Source organism: Chlorocebus sabaeus, chromosome 17, assembly GCF_047675955.1.
Source record: "Chlorocebus sabaeus isolate Y175 chromosome 17, mChlSab1.0.hap1, whole genome shotgun sequence".
NCBI classification, from domain to species: Eukaryota; Metazoa; Chordata; class Mammalia; order Primates; family Cercopithecidae; genus Chlorocebus; species Chlorocebus sabaeus.
In genome coordinates this window covers 2632952-2655762 of record NC_132920.1, presented here as the reverse complement: position 1 = coordinate 2655762, position 22811 = coordinate 2632952, and the positions used below count along the sequence as shown (strand labels likewise).

At 39.5% G+C, this 22811-nt stretch overlaps 1 protein-coding gene across 1 annotated transcript in view; it reads left to right on the top strand.

Moving 5' to 3' along the window:
• Positions 1 to 12633: 12633 nt before the first annotated feature.
• Positions 12634 to 22811, top strand: part of MYLK4 (myosin light chain kinase family member 4) — an 89726-nt gene continuing 79548 nt past the window's right edge. The window contains exons 1-2 of the mRNA XM_073005615.1: positions 12634 to 12801; positions 14128 to 14398. Coding sequence (XP_072861716.1) covers positions 12752 to 12801; positions 14128 to 14398 — 321 coding nt within the window. The 5' untranslated portion in view covers positions 12634 to 12751. The remainder of the gene's footprint in view (positions 12802 to 14127; positions 14399 to 22811) is intronic.

Genomic DNA, 22811 nt, shown 5'->3' with positions numbered 1-22811 from the left:
ATATCAGATTAAAACAAGTGTGGTATTCTGCATCTTTGAATGAATTACCATGTTCTGTGATTTTATTTTCTGCTTTTCTGTAAGTCTCCCGTTTTCAAACATGTATCTTAAACATGCATTTTTGGTAACTAGAGGAGGTAAACGAGGGAGAATGAAGACTTTTCTGAAATTTGGCAAAAGTGGAATTTTTATTTAATCTGGGCAAAGGCAGATTCTGTCGCCCAGGCTGGAGTGCAGGGTCGCGACCGGAGCTCACCACAGCTTTGAACTCCTGGACGCCAGGGACCCTCCCGCCTTAGCCTTTGGAGTCGTCAGGGTTATAGGCTGAGCCACCACGCCTGGCTTGATGGTTAAGAGTTTTTCTAAGAAAGTTAGGCTCAAAAATAAGATGAATAGAAACGCTAGAGAAACAAGTTCAACTTTCTTTAATCGTCATATAATTTGAAATTGTACAAAAAGAGCATCTGGACCTTTTATTTATTATATATTATTATTATTATTTTTGAGACGCAATTTCCCTTTAGTTGCCGAGGCTGGAGTGCCATGGTGCGATCTTGGCTCACTGCAACCTCCGCCTCCCGGGGTCAAGTGATTCTCCTGCCTCTGCCTCCAGAGTAGCTGGGATTACAGGCACCCACCACCTCGCCCGGCTTATTTTTTGTATTTTTATTAGAGACGGGGTTTGTCCATGTTGGTCAGGCTGGTCTCGAACTCCCGACCTCAGTTGATCCACCCACCTCGGCCTCCCAAAGTGCTGGGATTACAGGCATGAGTCACCGCACCCGGCCATGAGTTTTTATTTTTATTTGTTCCCCAGAAGGACCATCACAGGAGCATCACAGAAGCAAGTACTTCTTGGAAAAGAAGTCCTAGAGCCGACCTCAAAACAGGTTTTCAAGAAAAGTGTTACTAAATTTGGAAATACACTACACTGATTTTAAACATTTATAGAAATATATGGACACGTGATCACTCTTAACCCATCCAAAAAATTTTAACATAATGACAACAAACTAGACAACTGAAGTTTCTTGAATCTCTTTTAATAAATGTAAGGCCTAAAATTTCTTTTTTTAAAAAAATAATACATGCTATGGAAAATCTACTTGTAATCATTGTTAGTATTTTAGCACCTTTTCCTAGTCTTGTAAGATGTGTTTCAAGATTAGACAGCATAGTTGCATATAGATGTAATTCTGTGTCCAACTTTATTGTTACCTAATATGTGTTTTCAAAAGTATTGTCATGGGAAACTATTGTGTACTATGGGAGTAACAATTAAGGATACAAAACTAATACATACTCCTGTAATCCCAGCACTTTGGGAGGCTAAGGTGGGTGGATCATGAGGTCAGGAGATGGGGACCATCCTGGCCAACATGGTGAAACCCTGTCTCTACTAAAAATACAAAACTGAGTTGGGTGTGGTGGTACGCACCTGTAGTCCCAGCTACTTGGAAGGCTGAGGCAGGAGAATTGCTTGAACCCAGGAGGTGGAGGTTGCAGTGAGCCAAGATCACGACACTGCACTCCAGCCTGGTGACAGAGCAAGACTCCATCTCAAAAAACAAAAACAAAACCTGATATATATAGTATAATCCCACTTTCTTTTTATACTTGTGCTTTTCTAATCTATATTATATAAATAAAAAAAAGGAAAAATACAAAGCAAAGATTGTGTGTGTGTGTCTGTGTGTGTGTGTGTGTGTGTTTGACTCCCATAGCCACATGCATGGATGAAGTTGAGCTATTTGGATGACCTACGAGGTGAAAATGACTCTAGACCTTGAGTTCAATAACCCGGGTTTTGAGCTGTCCATCATGTGACCTTGGGCAAGCTACATAACTTCTCAGACTCAGTTTCCAAATCTAAAGGAGAAATAAGAATGCCTACTTCACAGTCTTTCATGAGAATTAAATGAACTTATCAATGTGAAAGTATTTAGTACAGTGCTTGGCACCCAGTAGGTCCTGTATTAATATTTTTTCCTGAACCCTAGCCCCCTCTGTCTGAAGTTCAAGGTTTTCTCCACTAGGTGGTGATGATAGAAAAATAAATGAAAAAAACGTACTTCAAAAATCACCCCTCCTCTTAGATTGCTTTGCCAACCAAACTTAAACTTTCTTTTCGGATCAGCGTAAATACAAATAAATTTAAACTCATATAGTATAAGGTCCCAGGAAATGAAATAAATGTAAAGCAGAAACCTAGGCTTCCATTTTCTCCTTTAATACCTCACTGTTTAACTGTCTGCAGCTGGCCTCGGCGGTTTACTTTTAAGTGTGTAACCATCTTCTCTGTCTTCCTTCCCCGGAGTCAGAATGGGGAGGATAGATTCAGTGGTGACGCAAATAGACCTTGTGTCAGTAACCACAAGTAGAGTCAGCCTGGCTGCAGTGCTTATGAGCAGGTATTTTATAAGCCTACTACTGTTAGCGAATCTTTGGGCATCATCTTGCACCTTCATGTTCATACCTAAGGCATGCTGGACAGTTGAGTCCAGTTAATCCCACATGACTCATATCCCTGCCATCTTTAGTCAGCGTCCTAAAAGTTAGTTCTACGGTTATCTATTCTTCCTACTCTGATTACTGCCCCCGAACCCAACCTCATATTCCTTTCTCTTCTTGACTTTCCACTACATCTTCTGGAATCTATGCCACATTTCGTATTGTTTATCCTAACACATTTTATATATTTTCTTACTATTGTAAGTAGAACCTTTTATTTACTCTATTTTCTTACTGCCCTTTATTGATATAAAAGAAACACATTGACTTTTTTGTTAATTTATTTTGTACTTGGCCTTTTTGTGGACTCTTGTTAGTTTTAAGTGATTTTTCATTGATATTCATAGTTTAAAAAGGAGTATATTCAGCCTTTCTCCCTGGCTCCTGGCACAGATCTTCAGAATCCTGTGGGATCTCCTGAGTGCTAGGTATGCCTTTATAGTGCTAATGAGGCAACTCCTAGTGGCTCCCTAAGGTTGGAACTTGGGACCAGCCCAATCTTGGGGGCTAAAAATTGAATTTGATTGCTTGGCCAATAATTTAATCAATCATGCCTACACAGTGAAACCTCAATAAAAACTCTGGAAACAAGCTCAGTGGAGCTTCCTGGTTGTGAACATGCTGATGTGCTGGGAGGTTGGTGTGCCTGGATTCTACAAGGAGAGGTCGTGGAAGCTCCATGTCTGGGACCCTCCTGCCCCTCACCCTATGTGTCTCCTTTATAATAAAACTTAATAAAACTATGCACGTACTCCATATATTTTAAGTCATCTCTAGATTACTTATGATGCCTAATACAATGTAAATGTTATATAAGTAGTTATTATACTGTATTGCTTTTTTATTTCTATTACTTTTTGTAACCTATGCACATATGCTCATATATTTTAAATCATCTCTAGATTACTTTTGATACCTAATACAATGTAAATGCTATATAAATAGCTATTATACTGTATTGCTTTTGTTTTCGGTTTTTTTGGGGTTTTTTTGCCCTCAAACCAGCACCATTATCATGTTGAATGGTAAAAACATCATTGATGAGGGGAAAGGTTTCTTTTTTAAAAAATAATGCACTAACCACAAAAGGAAAAGACTAATATATCTTACTATACAAAAATGAACATCTATTTCATCAGAAGATACTACAAGAGTGAAAATAGAAGGCACAGAGGGGGAGAAGGCATCTTAAACACACATTACTGTCAAGCACAGTGTGTAGGATGTAGAATAAGTCCTACGTAATGATAAGAAAATGGTAGAAAATGTAATTAAAAATGAGTAAAGAACATAAATATGTACTTCATAAAAAACAGAGACCAAGTGACCAAATACGCATTTGAGAACATGTTGACTGGGCACAGTGGCTCATGCCTGTAATCCCAGCAGTTTGTGAGGCCAAGGCAGGAGGATCACTTGAACCCAGGAGTTCAAGACCAACCTGGGCAAGAAAGTGAGACCTCCATCTCTACAGAAAATTTTTTAAAAATTAGCTTGGGGTGGTGGTGTGCACCAGTGGTCCTAGCTACTCGGGAGGATCACTTGAGGCCAGGAATTCAAGGCTACAGTGAGCTATAATTGTGCCACAGCACTCCAACCTGGGTGACAGAGTAAGACCTGTCTCTAAAAATAACAACAAAAAAGAAACCCTTCAACTGTTTAGTAATCAGAGAAATGCAATTTAAATTTATAAATGATATACTATTGCACACCCACTAGAGTAGCAAAAACGAAGTGTTTTTAAAGCTATAGAGCAACAGGAGAATTCTGATAGTGCTGGTGGGAGTGTAAATTGGTATACATATTTAAGTGTGTGTACGTCATGTGTGCACATTGGTGTTCACAGCAGTCCCGAATGGAAAACAGCCAAATGTCCATCAGTGAATAAACACATACATTTTGTAATATTCATACAACAAAATATTACATAATAATGAAAACTAACCGAGACATCTATACACATTATATACAATAATATGATGGATCAAAGACAGTTTTAACTGGAAAAAAACTTAAGAAAATAATACAAATAGTATGAATACATTCAAACAAACTAAAACTGCCAAAGCAAAGGTGTATATTTAGAGTGCACATGTAAATGGTAAAATTGTGAGAAAAATCAAGGAAATTATTTAAAAGATTCAGATTAGTGGTTAGCTTGGGAAGGACAAAAGGATGGAATTTTTGAATTTGGGGATTCTTGACCTGGTGGTGGCTTTATTAGTACTGCTTTTATAATTATTTATTAAATAGTATTTATGGTTTTATATACTTTCCATATGTATATCTTTCAATAAAAGACACATATATCTTTTATTGTTATATATCTTACATATTACATATCACGTATACTTAGGTAACATTTTTATGTTATTTATATTATCAAAAATTTGTATTTCATATATACACATGTAATATATATATTTAATGTGTCCTGATAAAAGAAAAAATATTCTAAATTACTGTGACTTCATTTTATATCTTTTATTGTTATATATCTTATTATATATCATGTATACTTATATAACATTTTTATGTTATTTATATTATCAAAAATATGTATTTCATATATACATGTGTAATATATATATTTAATATATATGTCCTGATAAAAGAAAAAAATATTATAAATTACTGTGACTTCATCTTGTAGCTGCTAAGCCCCTGGTATACAATAACAGTAAGTGATGCTACACTGTTGATTAAGAAAACTGAGCTCCTCCAGAATATTTTTCCTCTTTAGAATCTTGGCTTTAATTTTTTCAGCCAAATAACCTTTTATTTCTTAGGAGATTTGGTAACATGAATAACAATAATATTACCAATGATAACCATAAAGGCTGTTATTTATTAAGTTTCTCTGATGCATCAACCATTTTTATCTCATTTTTCACTCCTCAACAACCCCATAAGGTGAATGTTGTTATCCTCACTTAACAAATAAGAAACACTGAGGTTCGGGAAGACTGAGCAGCTCTTGAGTCAACACAGCTAGTAGAGCTTCAACTCAGGCCTAGGCTGTGTGTCTCCACTGTCCACGACTTTCCCACTAGGCTGGGAAATTTACTTTGGCAACTTTTTTTACATTAAGAAGGAACTATATGTTTATTTTAGAAACACTGGTAACTCCAGGAAAGCACAAGCCGTATTTGGTGTAGCCATCTTCTCTATTTTAGAAAAACTGGTAACTCCAGGAAAGCACAAGCCATATTTGGTGTAGCCATCTTCTCTATCTTCTCTACTTAGCTATGGATCACAGTATTATCATTCATCTGCTGTGGATTGACAGTGCATCTTTTTTTAGTTAAAATTCGGATCCTATTGCATCTACTGTGCCTTTTTCCCTAACTATAAAATTGACACATGACCAATAACGCTAGTTTTTTTTTTTTTAATGGAAATATCCTATCTATTATACTAACTCTTGTACATTGGTTCTATTTCAGTGTTTCATATCTAACAAATAATGTTGTGATGATATCCTCAGAGATAATATTTTGTGTACAACTCTATTTCTTTGAGGTGAAATTCTTAGAAATGTGATTGCAGGGTCAAAGGGCATGACCAAGTTGCCTTCCATAAAAATGAGAGCAGTATACGTTTTAACTGGAAGTGTACAAGGCTGCCCATCTGCCCTCTCCCTCCCAGGCTGCATTCACACTGAAGATGTTTTCCGTATACTAACTGGGGCTTATAATGCTCTTTACCATTTTACGAGCTGCCACAGTCCTTTCGTATCCCAGATTCTTCAATACTTTTGGACATGTAGAATAAAAGCTAGCAACCTATTATGAGTCATTACATAATAGCTCAACTTATTTTCAACCTAAAAATACAACTTTTATCTTTAATTTAAAAAAAGAAAGGCACACCTCTGAGAGTGTGTTTTCACCAAACTGCCCATCAGCCATTAATGCATGCCTCATGGCAGTGTTTTTCCACGTGGAAAATTTCTCCTCTCAACCTTACCCTCTTGGGACAAGGAGGCCAACATTTGGTCAGAAGAGCATGACTTGGACTTTGCACTTCTGTAATTTCATGCCCTGTTACTATCATGAGCTTATTCTAGCTCTGAAATCCACTTCCAATTTAGAAGGTAGGAAAGCATTCCCGAGAACGTAAATATAAACATTCTTCCTCCAGTTCCTGAAACTAGAAAATGATGATTCATGCTGTAGCATGGGATTGTTAAATATTTGAAATGAACACACTTCAACTTTCCTCGTTTAGAATGGATAGTCACAACAGTAGCATGAATTTTACCTTGTAGCAAGCATTTTATTTTGTGTTTTCTCATGTTTAAAATTTTTAGACTTAAAGAATCAGTGGGAGGGGGTTGTGTGTGTGGTATGGGGAAAGGGTGGAAAGAATCCTATGGTGTTGGGTTGGAATTAGAAATATATCAATATGAGTGTGAACTCATGATTTTTTTTAAAAAATTATATTTCCTCGTTCTGTCCTCTGAAGTGTCTAGGAGCAGTGACACCCCTGTAGCAAAAAACACTCCAGGTGCCCAGGGCTTGATTTCTAAATACCATTCTGCCTAAGAGGAAGGAGGGCTCCTTGAAGAAATGGCAGAAATCAGAAATAGGGTGAAAACAGTACTGAAAGTAAGGAAGTACTCAAAAAATAATAATGACATGTCAGAAGTACATAGGATCCAGCTCAAAGGCGCTTCCATTGGCCAATATGGGACAATTTGAGCATCAAAATAAAGAATGTAGGGAGTGTATGTCCGTTTTTAAAAGGCCATGAGCTCATCCTGATACTAAAAAGAGTGAGGTTCAGGATGGGGATGGAAAGCTCTTCTTTATAAAAGAATACCAGTTAATAAGTATAGAAGAAATGGTAGAATTAGAAAATCATTTCAGTCACTGTGGTAATCACTGACTCCCAAGAATAGATACTGAGAAAAGTTGGGTGATGCATTGTTGGGGAACGTGATACCTATGAATTCCCACAAGTTACTTATCAATCACAAAAATAAAAGGGTTAATTTTATATTTGAGAAGTCTGGTGGACACAACCTTAATCAGGTCACCAAATTTAATATCACGAATAATGGCACAAACCGACATCATGTGCTACCTTTTGTGATGTTCTGAAAAAGATACAGTGTCACTTCTGTAGTTTTCATGCTCAGGTGTGACCTGGTTCCAAGCATGAAGACACAATCAGGAAATTAGAATTGAGAGACATTTTTTGAAGCACTTTGTCTGAAGACTTCAAAAATATCAATGTCATGAAGGATTACAAAAAAAGAGAGAGAGACTAGGAAGCCTCATCTCCACAAAACAGACAAAACTTAGCCCGGTGTGGCGGTGCCTGCCTATAGTCCCAGCTACTTGGAGGGCTGAGGCAGGAGGATCGCTTGAGCCAAGGTCAAGGCTGCAGTGAGCTGTGTTCACACCACTGCACTCCAGCGCAGGCAACAGAGTGAGATCTTGTCTCAAAAAGTAAAATAAAATAAAATAAACGGAATGACCATTTCCTAAATCGATAAAAGGAGACTAAAAAGACATGGTGATTAAATGCACTATGTAATTTTTGAGTAGATTCTGTTTGTGAGAAAGTATCTTTTTTCTCAAGAAATATACCAGTTCATATAGGAGTAAAGTTTCATGAGATATGCAACTTACTCGCAAAAGAGAGAGAGAGTGCAAACATGGAAAATGCTAACATTTGGTGAATATGGGTGAAGGATGTATAGGTATTCATTGTACTATGCGTGTAAATATCCCTTAGAAAGTTTAAGGGATATAATTAAAGGAACAATTTGTGTAGCCACTATAGAGGTAATAAACTGAAACGTAATATTTCTGAAAAATATTAATTGTTAAATGATCCAATCCATATTTTTATCTAATTTTAAAACCTATTTTGTTTTCATTTTTTCATTTCATAGTACTTAGTTAATTGCTGTCATTTAGAAGTTTTAATGGTCTAATATAAAAATTTCCTGTAAATAAATCTGGATATTCTATAACATCATTATCTTTCTTGCTCAAAGTATCCTATCTCCAAGCAGAAAATAAAAGATGGAAATTACTTTTTAAATTACTATTAATTTTTCTGTTAATTACAAAATCTTATATTATGTGATATTCATGCCAGGAGAAGAAAAGTGTGAGAGTCTTAACTGTCTCCTGCTCACCATTCCTTTTCTTTGGCCCTAGGGGACCTGGCAAGTGTGGAATATAATTTATGTTTCCCTGGATCCCAGCCTTGGTCACTGGGGACAGATGGCCACGAAGTGTTCAGTTTTTTCCTCTCCTTTTAACAAGCTTACTTTTTGTTAATCATATTATTGGGTTTTCTTTTTTCTTAATGACTCTATTGAAGTATAATTTACATATTATAAAATTCACCCATCTCAAGTGCACAATTCTGCACTGTTTTAAGAAACTGAATGAGTTGTACGGTCATCACTACAACACATCATCTGGTAAGATTCTACTTACAATTAACCCCCATTCCTGCACCCAGCCCCAGGCAACCACCAGTCTGCTTTCTATGTCTATAGATTTGCCTTTTCTTGGCATTTCATACAAATGGAATCGTACAATCTGTGGTCTATGTTTCTGCCTTTTTTTTTTTTCAGTTAGCACAGTGTTTTTGCTCATCCACGTTGTAGTAGATGCCAGTATTTCATTCCTTTTCATTACACAGTGTTCCATTTGTATGAGTATACCACATTATCCTTTCCCAGTTCCCAAACCATCTGATGGACATTTTGGTTGTTTTCAGTTTTTGGCTATTGTGAATAATGCTGCTGTGAACATTCATGTGCCATGGTTTCTGTGTTCATATGTTTTTATTTCTCTTGGATATAGATACCTAGGAGAGGAATTTCTACGTCATACAGGAAATAACTTTTTAAGAAATTGCCAACCTCTTTAATAAAACACTTGTACCATTTTATATTCCCATCAACATATTTGGTGAGGGTTCTAGTTTTTCCATATCCTTGTCAACACTTGCTTTTCTCTGTCTTTTCTTTTTTTTTTTTTTTGGTAGAGATGGGGTCTCACTATGTTGCCCAGGCTGGTCTCAAACTCCTGGACTCAAGTGATCCTCCTGTCTTGGCCTCCCAAAGTGTTAGGATTACAGGTGTGAGCCACTACACCCAACCTATCTTTTATTTTTATTTTTTCATTATTATTATAGCTCTCCTAGTGGGTGTGAAATGATGTTTCCTTGTGGTTTTAATTTGCATCTCCCTGATAACTGATTTTGAACATTTTTTTCATGTGCTTATTAACCATTTTTATATCTTCTTTGGTGAGGTCTGTTTTAATCTTTGGTCCATTTAAAAAACTGGAATGTTTTGTCATACTATTATTAAGTTGTATATGCTGGACACAGTCCTTTGTTAAATATGTGACTTCACAGTACTTTCTACACATCTGTAGCTGGTCTTTTCATTTTCCTAATAGTGTCTTTTCAAAGGCAAACGTTTTGAATTTTGAGGAAGTGCAATTTATCAATTTTTGTTTTTATGGGTCATTTTCAGTGGTGATTTTTGAAAGTAAGGAAGTTCTATTTTAATGTGGATAACAGGGATGCAGTAGCTTTTTATTTGCATTTTCGTATTTGTGCTGTTGCTCCACTTTTGTGTGTAAACATTCAAGAGGCCTTGTTCTGGAAACATTCAGAATGCTGTGTGGAAACAAAAACTCGTAGTGTAATCCAGCCGGGTTTCAAAGCCAACCAGGAGACAAGAGCTATCGATGATGTTTCTTCATGTGGCTCCTTTGACAGCACAGACTCTTACTCAGCTAACGGAAATGCTCCTTGAAAAGAATCAAGGGATTCTTTCCCATGGCTCTGTAGGGTGCTATTTTCCTGATGTTGGTATTTTTTAAAGAAGTGTAACTCCAAAATATGCAGATACTGGAAAAATGATTCTGGGCCTGCTCATATTCCTCACTAATGGATTTTTCCTGGTGTAAGAGCATCTTTAAGCATACACAACATTTTGTGGGTATGGACTGAGGGTCCCGAGGCTCGGTGGATAGACCAGAATGATGATGCATGTATAACTTGTTTTTTTGTGGTCAAGTGTTGTGCCAGCAGTGTGCTTGTCCTGTCTGCCATCAGAAGCTGGGAACAATGTGATGTAGCAGAACCAGACAACCAGAACCAGACACTAATTTTAGAAGATGAGTAGCATGGATTATTTTAATTGACTTGTTTTTTAGGGCAAGTAGACACAATTAAAGATCATTCTGTCTAGTAATTAATCAAATATGTATTGAATGTATATTGTGCATGGAAATATCTATATGTGGATGCCTTCCAAATTCTTTTCTCCAGCCTACACCCCTCCCCTGAACTCCAGTTTCTATCTCCACAGCCTACTCAACTTGAACGTTTAATAGGCTTGGGCTTGCCAGAGACTTCATGCCTGACCTTTCCCTCTAGAGTTGCCCTTCCCATGGCCTTCTCCATCTCAGTTAATGTTCACTGTCTCTTTCAAGTGCTCAGGAGAAAATTTGCAAAGGTGTCTACCATCTTTCTTTCACACCCCATACCCAATCTGTCATAAATCCTACTGATTCTAAATGTAATGTGGAATCCTGCAAGGGATTCTGGAGCAGAAAAGGGGCATTTGGGGGGAAAAAAACCCAACAACAATAAAGTATTGAGTTTAGTTAATAATAATGTTCACCACGGTTCATTAATTGTGACAAGTATAACAGACCAACGTAAGATGCTAAAAACGGAGGATTCGGGGTGCAGGGCAAGGGGAACTCTGAGCTACCTTTGCCCCTTTTCTATAGACGTAAAACTACTCTAAAAGGAAAAGTTTATTACAAAAAAATAAGCAAAGGAGCAGATTCTCCTGGCCTCTGGCTCACTCGAGCCTGCGGTTGGTTTGCTGGAGCCAAGGAGAGGGCAAGTCTGCTTCTGCGCGGTGGTGGTCTGGGTGGAGGATGTGGTTGGATCAGCAGCAGCCCACACACATTTGGCTTCTGGCAGGGCATTTGTTGCCTTATCAGTACTTCTACGCAATTTAATTATACTAACAAAATTGGTAACCTCAAACCAGCTTAGTCTTTATATAATAATTTTGTCAGATAATTTATCTCTCACAAATTTATAGTTCCACTTCATTACTTTTCCTGAAGAACAAAGCTCTCTAATCTGAAAAATAACAAGCGTTTTGTGTTTTAAAAAAGATTTTGATATAATTCACTAACACTACATAAAATGGAAAAATGTGTGTTTTTATTTCACGTGGAATGCATTGATCTGAAATAAAAATAAGGATTTTTTTTTTTTTTTTTAAGAAACAGAAGAGCAGCAGAGGCTGGTGTTATAATGGGGCATAGAGGGGCTAGCACAGGCTCCAAATAAGAGGTGACAATTGGCCAGGCCCTGAAAAATTGCAGAGTTGTCTAGAGTGCAAAGTCCAGCCTCTGGGCAATTAAGGTTTTATGTCACTTCAGTGAATCGAGGGATGCGCTATTGTGAGAGTTGGTCAGGTGGGCTGACACGCCCCTTTCTTGGTCTGTGCAAAAAACTACGGGGGAAGTCCTAGTGTTGCTTAAGGAAAGTTTATGAAAAATTTATTCCTGTTTCCTGGATGCCTGTGCCTTTGACCTTTTCCTAGAGCTGTAAATGGTTGGAGACTTTGCAAACATCTTTAAGAACTGAGAAAATTAAAACAAACTTGCTGACTGCTTTCAGAAGATCTTCTATATTACAGTTGGATATGCTGAAAGCATAAGATGGGCAAACAGAGGTGGCTGTGGGGTTGCCACACCTGGCATTTCCCCGACTGGGGGAAATTTAACGAGCACTTAAATAATCCTGAGTCTGAAAGGGGCAGAAGGTCCAGGCAGATGATTGCTGAGGACAAATCTAGCTTTGTAAATCCAGGAGTATTGACACAATGATACGAGGGAAAGGTGAAGGTGATATTTCATCCAGTGTTCCCGGTTTATCCTCTCCTTACCTGACCTCTGAAATGGAGCCATTGGCCTTGAAAAGCCTGGTGTCTAAAATTAATATTCTTCCCCATCTGACTAAGAAGGCGACAGCTGAGCAACATGAGATCAAGAGCCATATTAATTTAAACAGAGGCTCAAAGTGGCATTTCAGAGAGAAGATACTTCCTCTCGTAGTGGACACTTGTCTTTTCAGAAGATTTATACGACTGAGAGTCAAAACTGTCACCAGAGACTTCCATAGTCAGTTTGAATTCTGCAAAATTTCTGTTTATCTTCTGGAACGTATGCTCTACACTTGGAATGGCTCAAGCTCTTCGATGTTATCCTATCAATGGTAATTATCTTTGTTTATTGTTATAACCTCTCAAATCTCCTTCCCTTTTTTGTAAGTTACCTTCAATAACCAATTGTACCAAACTTCAGGTAGAGCTTGATATTTAATATGTCTTTGCAAAATTATTGTATCTTAAACCTAAACTTTTGTTTTAATACATTAATTTTGTGTGGCTTCCTGATCCAATTTGAGTTTCATCTGCAATTAACCATAGTATTTTAGTTGTAGTTTGCCTTAGGAATAGCCATGCATTTGTTTCCTTATTTTAATAATTTTTTTCAGGGCAATTTGAAAGAATGCTAAGCATAGTCTGTGATGTATCTGTAGAGCTCTGGTTGATAGTGTTAATGTTTGCATTTTTATTTGAATGTAAGCTCCTTATGTGGATAAATATAATTTTTTAGAGCAGTGAACTTTAAACACTTTGGAACTGAAGAGTGTCATTTTACTGTAGGAGCTGAGAAAACAAAATATTAAGTTTTGTGGTGAGAATCACAATATGGTTTTTAAGCTGAGAAAACGCTGGAAGAGGCGCTTTTCGGAAAATGTCCACCAGGGGGCCTCAGTTGTCAGCCATGCGGAACCAGCACAAATTCTACTCTCTCCATCTCCCTGCATCTCTATGCAATCAAGTGATGGGTACATATAGACATGTGTATATGTCTCTAGTATCAAAGTGTATTATGTATTCTGCATTGCTTCATTTGTGAGGAAAGTATTTTAAGGAAAGTGAAAAGACTCTGAACTTCTCGGTACATAGCTGTTCATGCAGAGGCAAAGAAAGGTATCTGGGTGTGCTGTCCATGTGAGAGGACTGTAAGGAAACAAATTTCTTTTCACAAATGAACACCACACATTTTAAGGCATAGGTAGAGAAGAGATCTGGAAAAGGACTCATTTGCGGGAGATCCCTCTGGAGAGGGAGGCCAGGGGAAGCAGGAGAGACCCCTTCTGTGACAAGCCCTTCCCACTGGGCTGCAAAACCTGCGGTTCCAATTAAGCCCAAAGATACTTTATATTTTGCATTTAAACTGGCCACTTGATCTGCAGCTTATTTTATGCAATGAGGAGCATATTTCATCATCCAGTGAAACTTGACATTGCTTCTTACTGTTTGCTTTTGTAATTTTAAAGTAAAAAAAATTTTTTTCCTTTTAAAGTTCCAATGTTGGAAACTCAATATGAATGTTAGTATTTCTTTTCCTAATTTTGGATCCTCTCTCCAGTTTAAACAGAAGAGACTTCCAAATTCTCACTGATCATTTTCCCAAGAAGTCAAATGTGTGAATAAGTGATGAGAACTTTCTGTGTTTCCTTTCTCTGCAGTCAAGAGAAAGAAGCACTGAAGAGTCATAATTGTGTCTTGATTTATAAATCGGAGACAGAGGGAGACGAAAACCACACTCCAGAAAGTAGCTTAATTGGACTCACTACTAAGATGTTAAAAGTGAAGAGGCTGGAAGAATTCAACACATGTTACAACAGCAACCAGCTGGAGAAAATGGCCTTTTTTCAGTGCAGGGAAGAGGTGGAGAAAGTGAAGCATTTTCTGGAAGAAAATTCTAGGGACCAGGATTCAAGACCTGAACATAATGAGGTAATCATGTGCTAATTTAGTCTCCTCAAAATATTCACTCTGTCTTATCTTTTCTAATGTCATGGAGCCATATATCAACTCTTTCCAAATTCTGTTTTGTACTTGTGAGTACAATTAAAGAAAGTTTATGAATAGGCACCATTCCATTTTGCTTCACCGAGAAGCGTGCGTATCAACTATACAATTGTGTTTGGTAAATAATTAGCAGGCCTTTGAAGCTGCATTTCTGCCAGCAGTCTACTTCACTTTATAGTTAGTGGCTTAGGAGTTATACAGTCAGCTTGCGGAAATGAAGAAGAATCCTTTAACATGATGAATTTGGGCTTGAAATTCAGAAAAGGGCTGTGAGAGGCACAACCTTTCTGCCAGAAGAAGTTTCTCCTTTCCTCCAGACCTTGAGTTCCTCACGGGGTAGATGGCAGAGCTGTTGATAGTGAAGTTCAGAGAAGGGACAAGAAAGACTTGCTGATGGCATGACTGGGGGCCTCGTATCCTCCTCTGTGCAGAACCAGAGCTCTGAGCCCAATTCCAGCTGCTTGTTCTTGGGAACAATATTAATTTAGCCAAGGGCTTGCCCCATCTGAATTAGTGAGATACTAGTAGTTGTGAAAATGAAGTGTGATCACGTCTGTAAAGCATGCCACCTAGTGTCTGTCACTAGAGTAAACATTTAACATGTGTTAGCAGCAGCATCAATTCCCTCCCCTGCCTTGGCGCGGTCAGTTCCAGCCCATCATCCATTGGCTCCTTGCCCGGTGGGAGCATCGAGCATTTTGCCCATGCCTTCATTCCAGCACATGCAGTGGTTTTGAACATGTTGATCACTTTTCTCTAGACAAGACTCCTTAACGTTGGGACTTTGTGTTATTTGTTCATGTTTTCTCAGTTGCTTTCCCAGTAACAGGAACAAATAGGCACCAAAAGTGTTTTTGGAACAAACAGATCTGTTTACGTGAATTCTGGTTGAGGGCTGGGAACCATTATTTTTGATAATCAGAGCAAGTGATTCTTATCAGGCAGGTCTGGAAAACATCCTTCTTTGCCCACCTACTGTTCTAAAAAACACTATTCAGGTAGCAAGGGCGTTTCTAACAATGCAACAGACAATGAAATAGAGATATTGTATATAAAAGGTCTAGGAGGCTTTTTATTGTAAGTGAGTAAGAAATGACAAAATGTGCTGGAGAATGAGTCAGATTGAAACAGATTTTTTTGAGACTTCTGCTTTCCCCGTGAGTTCAATATAGACCAAGTAGAATTATCTACAGGCAAAATCAAGTGAGACATGACTTTCTCATTAGGGTTCTTAGTGGTACAAACAGGATAATTTTTTCTGTTTATTAATTTCGGTAGGACAGAGAAGAAAAAATATTCTTCTTGGATAACTTTGAAATCCATCAACTAACTGTAATAGTTTATATGAATTTCGTTATCTTTCAAGTACTGTTTTTCTCCAAATTCTGTGATACAATTTTTATAAATGGGCAACACTCTAAAGAGTGAGAGAAGCTGGACGCAAGGACGCACGGCTCACACCTGTGATCCCAGCGCTCTGGGAGGCTGAGGCAGGAGTGGGCACGTGGCTCACATGTGTGATCCCAGCACTCCGGGAGGCTGAGGCGGGAGTGGGCGCATGGCTCACACTTGCGATCCCAGCACTCTGGGAGGCTGAGGCGGGAGTGGACGCATGGCTCACACATGTGATCCCAGCACTTTGGGAGGCTGAGGCGGGAGTGGACGCACGGCTCACACATATTGTAATCCCAGCACTTTGGGAGGCTGAGGCAGGAGAATCACTGGAGGCCAGGAGTTTGAGACCAACCCAGGTGACATGGTGAGACATCTATTTCTACAAAAATAAAAAAAAAAACAAAACAAATAAAATAGCCAGGCATGGTGGCACACATCTGTAGTCCCAGATGCTTGGGAGGCTGAGGCAGGAGGATTGCTTGAGCCCAGGAGTTCAAGGCTGCAGTGAGCTATGACTGCACTGCTACACTCCAGCCTGGGCAACAGAGCAAGACTCTGTTTCTGAAGATAAAAAAAAAGAGTTAGATAGTGCTAAGTTGGAACATAAATATATGTAGGGATATCACTTTTGTGATAGCAAACTGCCTCCAGAAGTTGATAATTTGGAAGTTAAATATTTTTAGGGTGTTTTTGAGGGAAAACTTGAGACTGTAATTTAACCCCTAGAAACCATCAGAGAATGTCCTTTGTAGTAAGTCTCATATCCTTTCTGAAACTCGGGCCTCCTGGCTTCGGTCCTGCAGTTGACACTCTGCGGAAGGTGGGAAGGAGTCACTGGGAGCTCCATGTATCCATTCAATTTCTTACTTGTAAATGGAGAAGGGCCTAGAGATGTCTGCAATAAATTTTCCTGTCTCTCTGCGTCCACGTGGAGAATGGATAGGTGCACGTGTTAGAGGCACAGAGTTCTCCTCTCCATGGCCTGGAGCCCCTGCCTGCCCAGTTGGTGGGTGCCAGGGCAGCCAGCAGGCTTGGCAGTGGGTGGGTGGAGAAGGACATTCCGGCAGCTCAGATGTCTTCAGGTATGCAGACAGAGCTAGATTAACACGTCTTCATCTTCTGCTGGGCAGCAGTAAATCTTTAAAATGCCACTCTTTTCTCTCCAGGGACTATAAAAAAATGCTTGTCGATTTTCTCCACCTAGTCCCCTTTCTCTCTCATCCCTCCTCTCTTTGAGAAGATTAGCACGGCTAATCACAGTAGGAACATCCCTTGTGGCGCACTGGAAAGAATTTACTCTCAATTTCAGGCTCTCTGGTGACATGAAAGTTTTGTTCTGGAATCTTTCTGTGCAATTTCTTTAGAGTCTGGAAGTACTCTCCAGTCCCAATAGGGGACGAATTTTATATAGATTTAACGACTTGTATTTGTTAAAATAGTTTGATAAAACTCAGATTCTTTTTTTTCCTGCTTTTAATCAGACTTTTCTGTTTCTTTTATGTTTCTTCTACTGAATTTATTTTTAACTATCTTCTTTCTTTCCTCTATGTTTTATTGAGTTTATGAAACACTTCATAGCCTACTTTTCTTCCTTCTACTTAAGTTCGTGTTCTTTTAATTTTTTTTTTTGTTTTTTTGTTTTGTTTTGTTTTTGTTTTTGTTTTTGAGATGGAGTCTCGCTCTGTCGCCCAGGCTGGAGTGCAGTGGCGCGATCTCCACTCACCGCAAGCTCCATCTCCCGGGTTCACGCCATTCTCCTGCCTCAGTCTCCCAAGTAGCTGGGACTACAGGCGCCCACCACCTCGCCTGGCTAATTTTTTTTATTTTTAGTAGAGATGGGGTTTCACCGTGTGAGCCAGGATGGTCTCAATCTCCTGACCTCGTGATCCACCCGCCTCAGCCTCCCAAAGTGCTGGGATTACAGGCTTGAGCCACCACGCCCGGCCTCTTTTAATTTTTCTTGTTTGTTTCCTTTCTTTTTTTTTTTTGAGACAGAGTCTCACTCTGTCACCCAGACTGGAGTGCAGTGGTGTGATCTCGGCTCACTGCAGCTTTGACCTCCCTGGCTCAAGTGATCCTCCTGCCTCAACCTCCCAAGTAGCTGGGTCTAGGCATGCACCACCACCTATGGCTACTTTTTGTGTTTTTTTGTAGGGACAGGGGTCTGCCTGTGTTGCTCAGACTGGTCTTGAGCTCCTGGGCTGAAGTGATCCTCCCGCCTTGGCCTCCCAGAGTGCTGGAATTATAAGCATGAGCTACTGTGCGTGGCCTATTTTTCCTACTTTCCTTTTTATTCTGTTTTCTAGTGACTTTTCTCATTCTATTATGTTCCAAAGGCTGTTCAAAATCACCTAAATTCTACCTACCATATAAAATTTTAAAAGTTTTCAGCAGATAACCATAGGCCATAATAAACTAGATCTAAACACACATACATGGCGTGGTGTTGAAATCATGTAAAATTTTCAAATTGGTCTGACTCACATGAGTGATGAGCTTGATAGCTACTGTGTCCATACCATTAAGTTATAAATGATGAACAGGTTTCATAACTGTAATTAGTATTATTTTTGTACAATTGAATCCGGGTTTTTTTCTTTTGTCAGTTCTCTGTTATCTATATAGCAAATAGCCCTTGTGTTGTATTTCCCTCAGATGTACTTGAATATTTAGTAGGATCTCTGTCTCATATACACCACCACACCCCTCTGCGTGCTTAATGAAACACAGGTGTGCCCGGTAATACTCCCAGTCAACCATTCGGCCCTGTGTGCTTCTCACTGCTTTCCTCCGTGTACCACCCCCATCCCTGCAGCTGAGGCCCGGGGTTGTCTGTGCTCACCTCCTCGTCCCTTGGTTTTCCCCTCCTTCCTGTTCACCCCTAGTCACTCATCCTCCAGCCAAAAGGCATGGTCCCAAGCACAACAGTAGGACACAGGTTGTGAATACTCACTCTACAAAAATATGTCAGCGTGGCCCACCGTTCCACATCCGCGCCTGAATTGATCCTAACCCTTGCTGACTTGTGTTTAAAAGCCTGCCGTCATAGGGAGTAATTCTTTTTTAAAACCTGGCTTAAGTTCTTCCATATCCCAACCAGGGAGTATCCCAAAGCTGTGAGAGTAGAAACAAGCACGGCCCCGGCAGACTCAGGACCACACAGTCCCTGGAGTGTTTAAATGGCTGGTACAAACGCCCCCAAGACCAAGCAAAGCAAAATATTTATGAACAGGATGTGCAGAGGGATGGAGTGGGTTGGAGTAAAGTGTGGATCTTCCTATTTCGATTGCAGTTGGTGGATTTAACACCAGGTGGCATTTCCTGACCATCTGCTGTGAAATTGTACCATCAGCACCACCCGTAATGACTATGACTTAGATCTCAAAATAACAAGTCTGAGGGCAGAGGTTTTGTGATTTTTAAAGTTGCATTTCCCCACCCCCATCCTGTGCTCCTCACCCTGTAAGGGCAGGAGAAAGCTCCCTGGCGGTGGCCCAGCCTTGGCAGCCAGCAGATGCCAGATACAGTGGTGCTAATTGTCCTTGAACTGGGAACAAACACGTGTTCACGGCGCTGTAAATTATTGCCAGCAGGTCTCCCGATGCCCCTACACCTGTTTCAGATCTGTCACACAAGGCCGTCATATTTTTCCTTTTAAAGAGGCAGATTATTTGCTGATCATGTAACTGGAGACATCCAAGCAGGACTCTGCAAGAACCCTCTGTAATTCGGTGACAGCCACTCCTTGGGGCAGAGCAAAGGGTGACACTACTTGAGAAGTGCTGGTGCTAGATCAGGGCAGGGAAGGAACATATAAGCCAAGCGACATCCACAGCTGCTCCTAGAGAATGGACTTCACACTCAGAAGAAAAGACGTCTGGGTTGTAGGTAGCGTGTGCCTTCTCTCGTCTTCAGTTCTCTGGCGCTTGATCCGGTTCGTGATGACCCGGGGAGGCCACTGGCAGGCTCCTGCTCTTGAGGACGTGCAGGTAGTAAAATCAGTTTGCTCTGAGACAGATTCATTTTGTTTGAATGTTTCCAACCTGGGAGTGGCACTTGCCAAAGAAAATGGAATGCATGCCCTGGCTGAATCTCTGCCCAGGACCCTGGCCTTAGGGGCAGTTGGGGTAATAATAGTGGCATGTGGCACATTTCAACCTTTCAAACACTTGCACCAACTTTTGGGGAACCTCACAGGCAGGGATTCCCTGTGCATATTAAAGTTGGGGATCTGTTTTTGTTTGTCAGAGCTAAAAATAATGTCCGTATCTCTTCATTCTCCTACTTCTTATATGACTTATGAAAAGAAAATAAAACATAAGCAAAAGTGCTTTTATTCTTACTAAGAAATCGATCGCAAACACAGCACATGCAGTGATCAGCCCTTCTGAGCATAGCCTTCTCTGCTTTCTCCTTTGAGCCGTTGCCTGATAATGCGTTTCATGTAAAACCATAGCTATTCCAGAACGGAATTCAGTCAGGAGCGTAGCAGAATTCTGGAAGAAGAGAAATAATTCCTATTCTAAGAATGTCAGCACTTTTCAAGAGAGGATATTCACTTCTGGGAAGACAGCTCTTTGCACATATTTAGCTCTCTTATCAATTAGCATATGATAAATTATTTTTAAAACTATACACAACAGTTTAGAAAGCACTATGGAAAACAGTCTGGATCATTGTTCTGTCTGAAGGTGGGTTTATGGCAGCGTTTCTCAGCCTTTTTTTCATTATCATCCACCCCCTCCTAGACCTTTTAGGGTTTTTTCCCCTTAGTTGACTCCTCCCATTCAATTTTAATACCACATGTATACTGCATACCTGTTGATGCCTTGCTTGTATATCTGTGCTTTATACGTAAAAAGAGTAAGATATTTTTCACACACCCCCCAGAAGAACCAATTTTCATTCCTCTGGGGTGCTGTTGGCCCATCGACAACGCATGCAGTTAAAAAAATTTCTCTAGGGGAGTTAGACAATCTATCCCTATACCTGTGTATAAATGCTGTATTTCTTTCTTTTTTCTTTTTTTCTTTTTTTTTTTTTTGAGACGGAGTCTTGCTGTGTCACCCAGGCTGGAGTGCAGTGGCCGGATCTCAGCTCACTGCAAGCTCCTCCTCTCGGGTTCACGCCATTCTCCTGCCTCAGCCTCCCGAGTAGCTGGGACTACAGGCACCCGCCACTTCGCCCGGCTAGTTTTTTGTATGTTTAGTAGAGACGGGGTTTCACCGTGTTAGCCAGGATGGTCTCGATCTCCTGACCTCATGATCCGCCCGTCTCGGCCTCGCAAAGTGCTGGGATTACAGGCTTGAGCCACCGCGCCCGGCTTTATTTCTTATTCAACAAGAAGCCACTAACTCTGCCTCTTGTTGGTGTTCAGAAGTTGGAGAGGAGTCGGGCTTTCCCCCTGGCCTGAGCCTTCCCAGGGAAGCTTTCCACAGCAAATATTTCTGGAGCATCAAGTTCATATTAAGAGGAATTACCCAGTCTGGGAATGGCTTGTCAATCATCTGATCTGTCTTAGTTGAGGACAAAGTGAAAGACATGGAAGAAAGGAAGAGTTTTTTTTTTTAAGTAAGCAATCACAAAATGTTATAATTCTCTGCAGGTCTGACCTAGCATCATGGTGAAGTCTATGTTTTTAGGCAGTCACTGTGGCCCAAGGGTTAATCATTTTTCGCTGTTTGTCGTATCTCCTGTGGGAGATGCCAAGGGGACTACATTTCTCCTATGGGAAGTACTATGAGGGCTTTCATCTTCATCTTCCATGTGGAAAAAAATGTGTTACTCACTCAAGCTGTAAGATTGTAGCCCTCATAGCATTTCCCAGTGACAAAGTCAACAAGTTCTGTGAGTTAATTAGGAGTATTGTAGATGTATATTTCAGAATGTTTTTGCAACTTTTTAGCCATAAAGAAATCTCTTTTAAATTAGAGTGTACATGTCCTCATAGCTTTTCTTATTGCTAATGGATATTCAGAAATGTGAGCAAACTATTGTCTTTGAAATATCTACCAGCATAGCAGTTTTAAGAACTATCTTTTGTCGCGGTATCAGTGAATCCTATTTATGATATGAATGTGCTCTATCTCCATTCAAGACAGAGAGCAATAAAAAGGTTTTCCAATGTACTGTGTGTAGATACCTGCCCACGTAAATTCTGAGTGTCCTTGACCAAATGCACAGATGAGTCATACTTATGTCTATGTTGTTTCAGCTTCTTAGAGTAATTAAAATTATGATAGTTTTATGCCATTTCTGTTGTTTTAACATGAGAAAAAGATCTTTATTTGCTCTCTCTGAAAGTTAAAACAACATTGTCAAAAACACAAATGTTGCAAATCAAGTCTGTGTTTCCAAGTAAGAGAATGGTTAGCATACTTGATAACAAAGTCCCTAAATATAGATGCCCAAACTACGATCCTATCCACTTACCTAAAACCTAATGGTCATAAAATGCACGTTTATCTATTCGTTTTCCAGATCTTATTTTCACACACCACTATCATGATTTTTGCTATATTTACGTGCTATCTTTATTCCTGTTAATATTTTTCATATGTCGAGTCATTTAAGACATTTTTAATCAAAGCAAAAATAAAGTGAAATCATGGTTTTGATGTTTTATTTATAGATTTTCTAATGCACAATAACACACACATAAGTTTTAAAAATGGATTGTTACTGTATGATCTAAAACCACCTAAAGTCTCTTGCAATGAAGTGGCCCAAAATCAGTCTCTGGACACCCGACTCAGGAAGCTATTCCAGGTCTTTGCCCTGTGGTATTCGACCCTTTCACTTATTTCTCATTTTCTGCCCACCACATGGTGACAACAAAGACCACTTCCCTCAAGACAGCAGACACGGAGAAGGCAGATCATAGGCAGCGTTTAGTATAGAAAATAGGTAACAGGTAAAGTTTATGTAGGATTTCTTTCGTGCC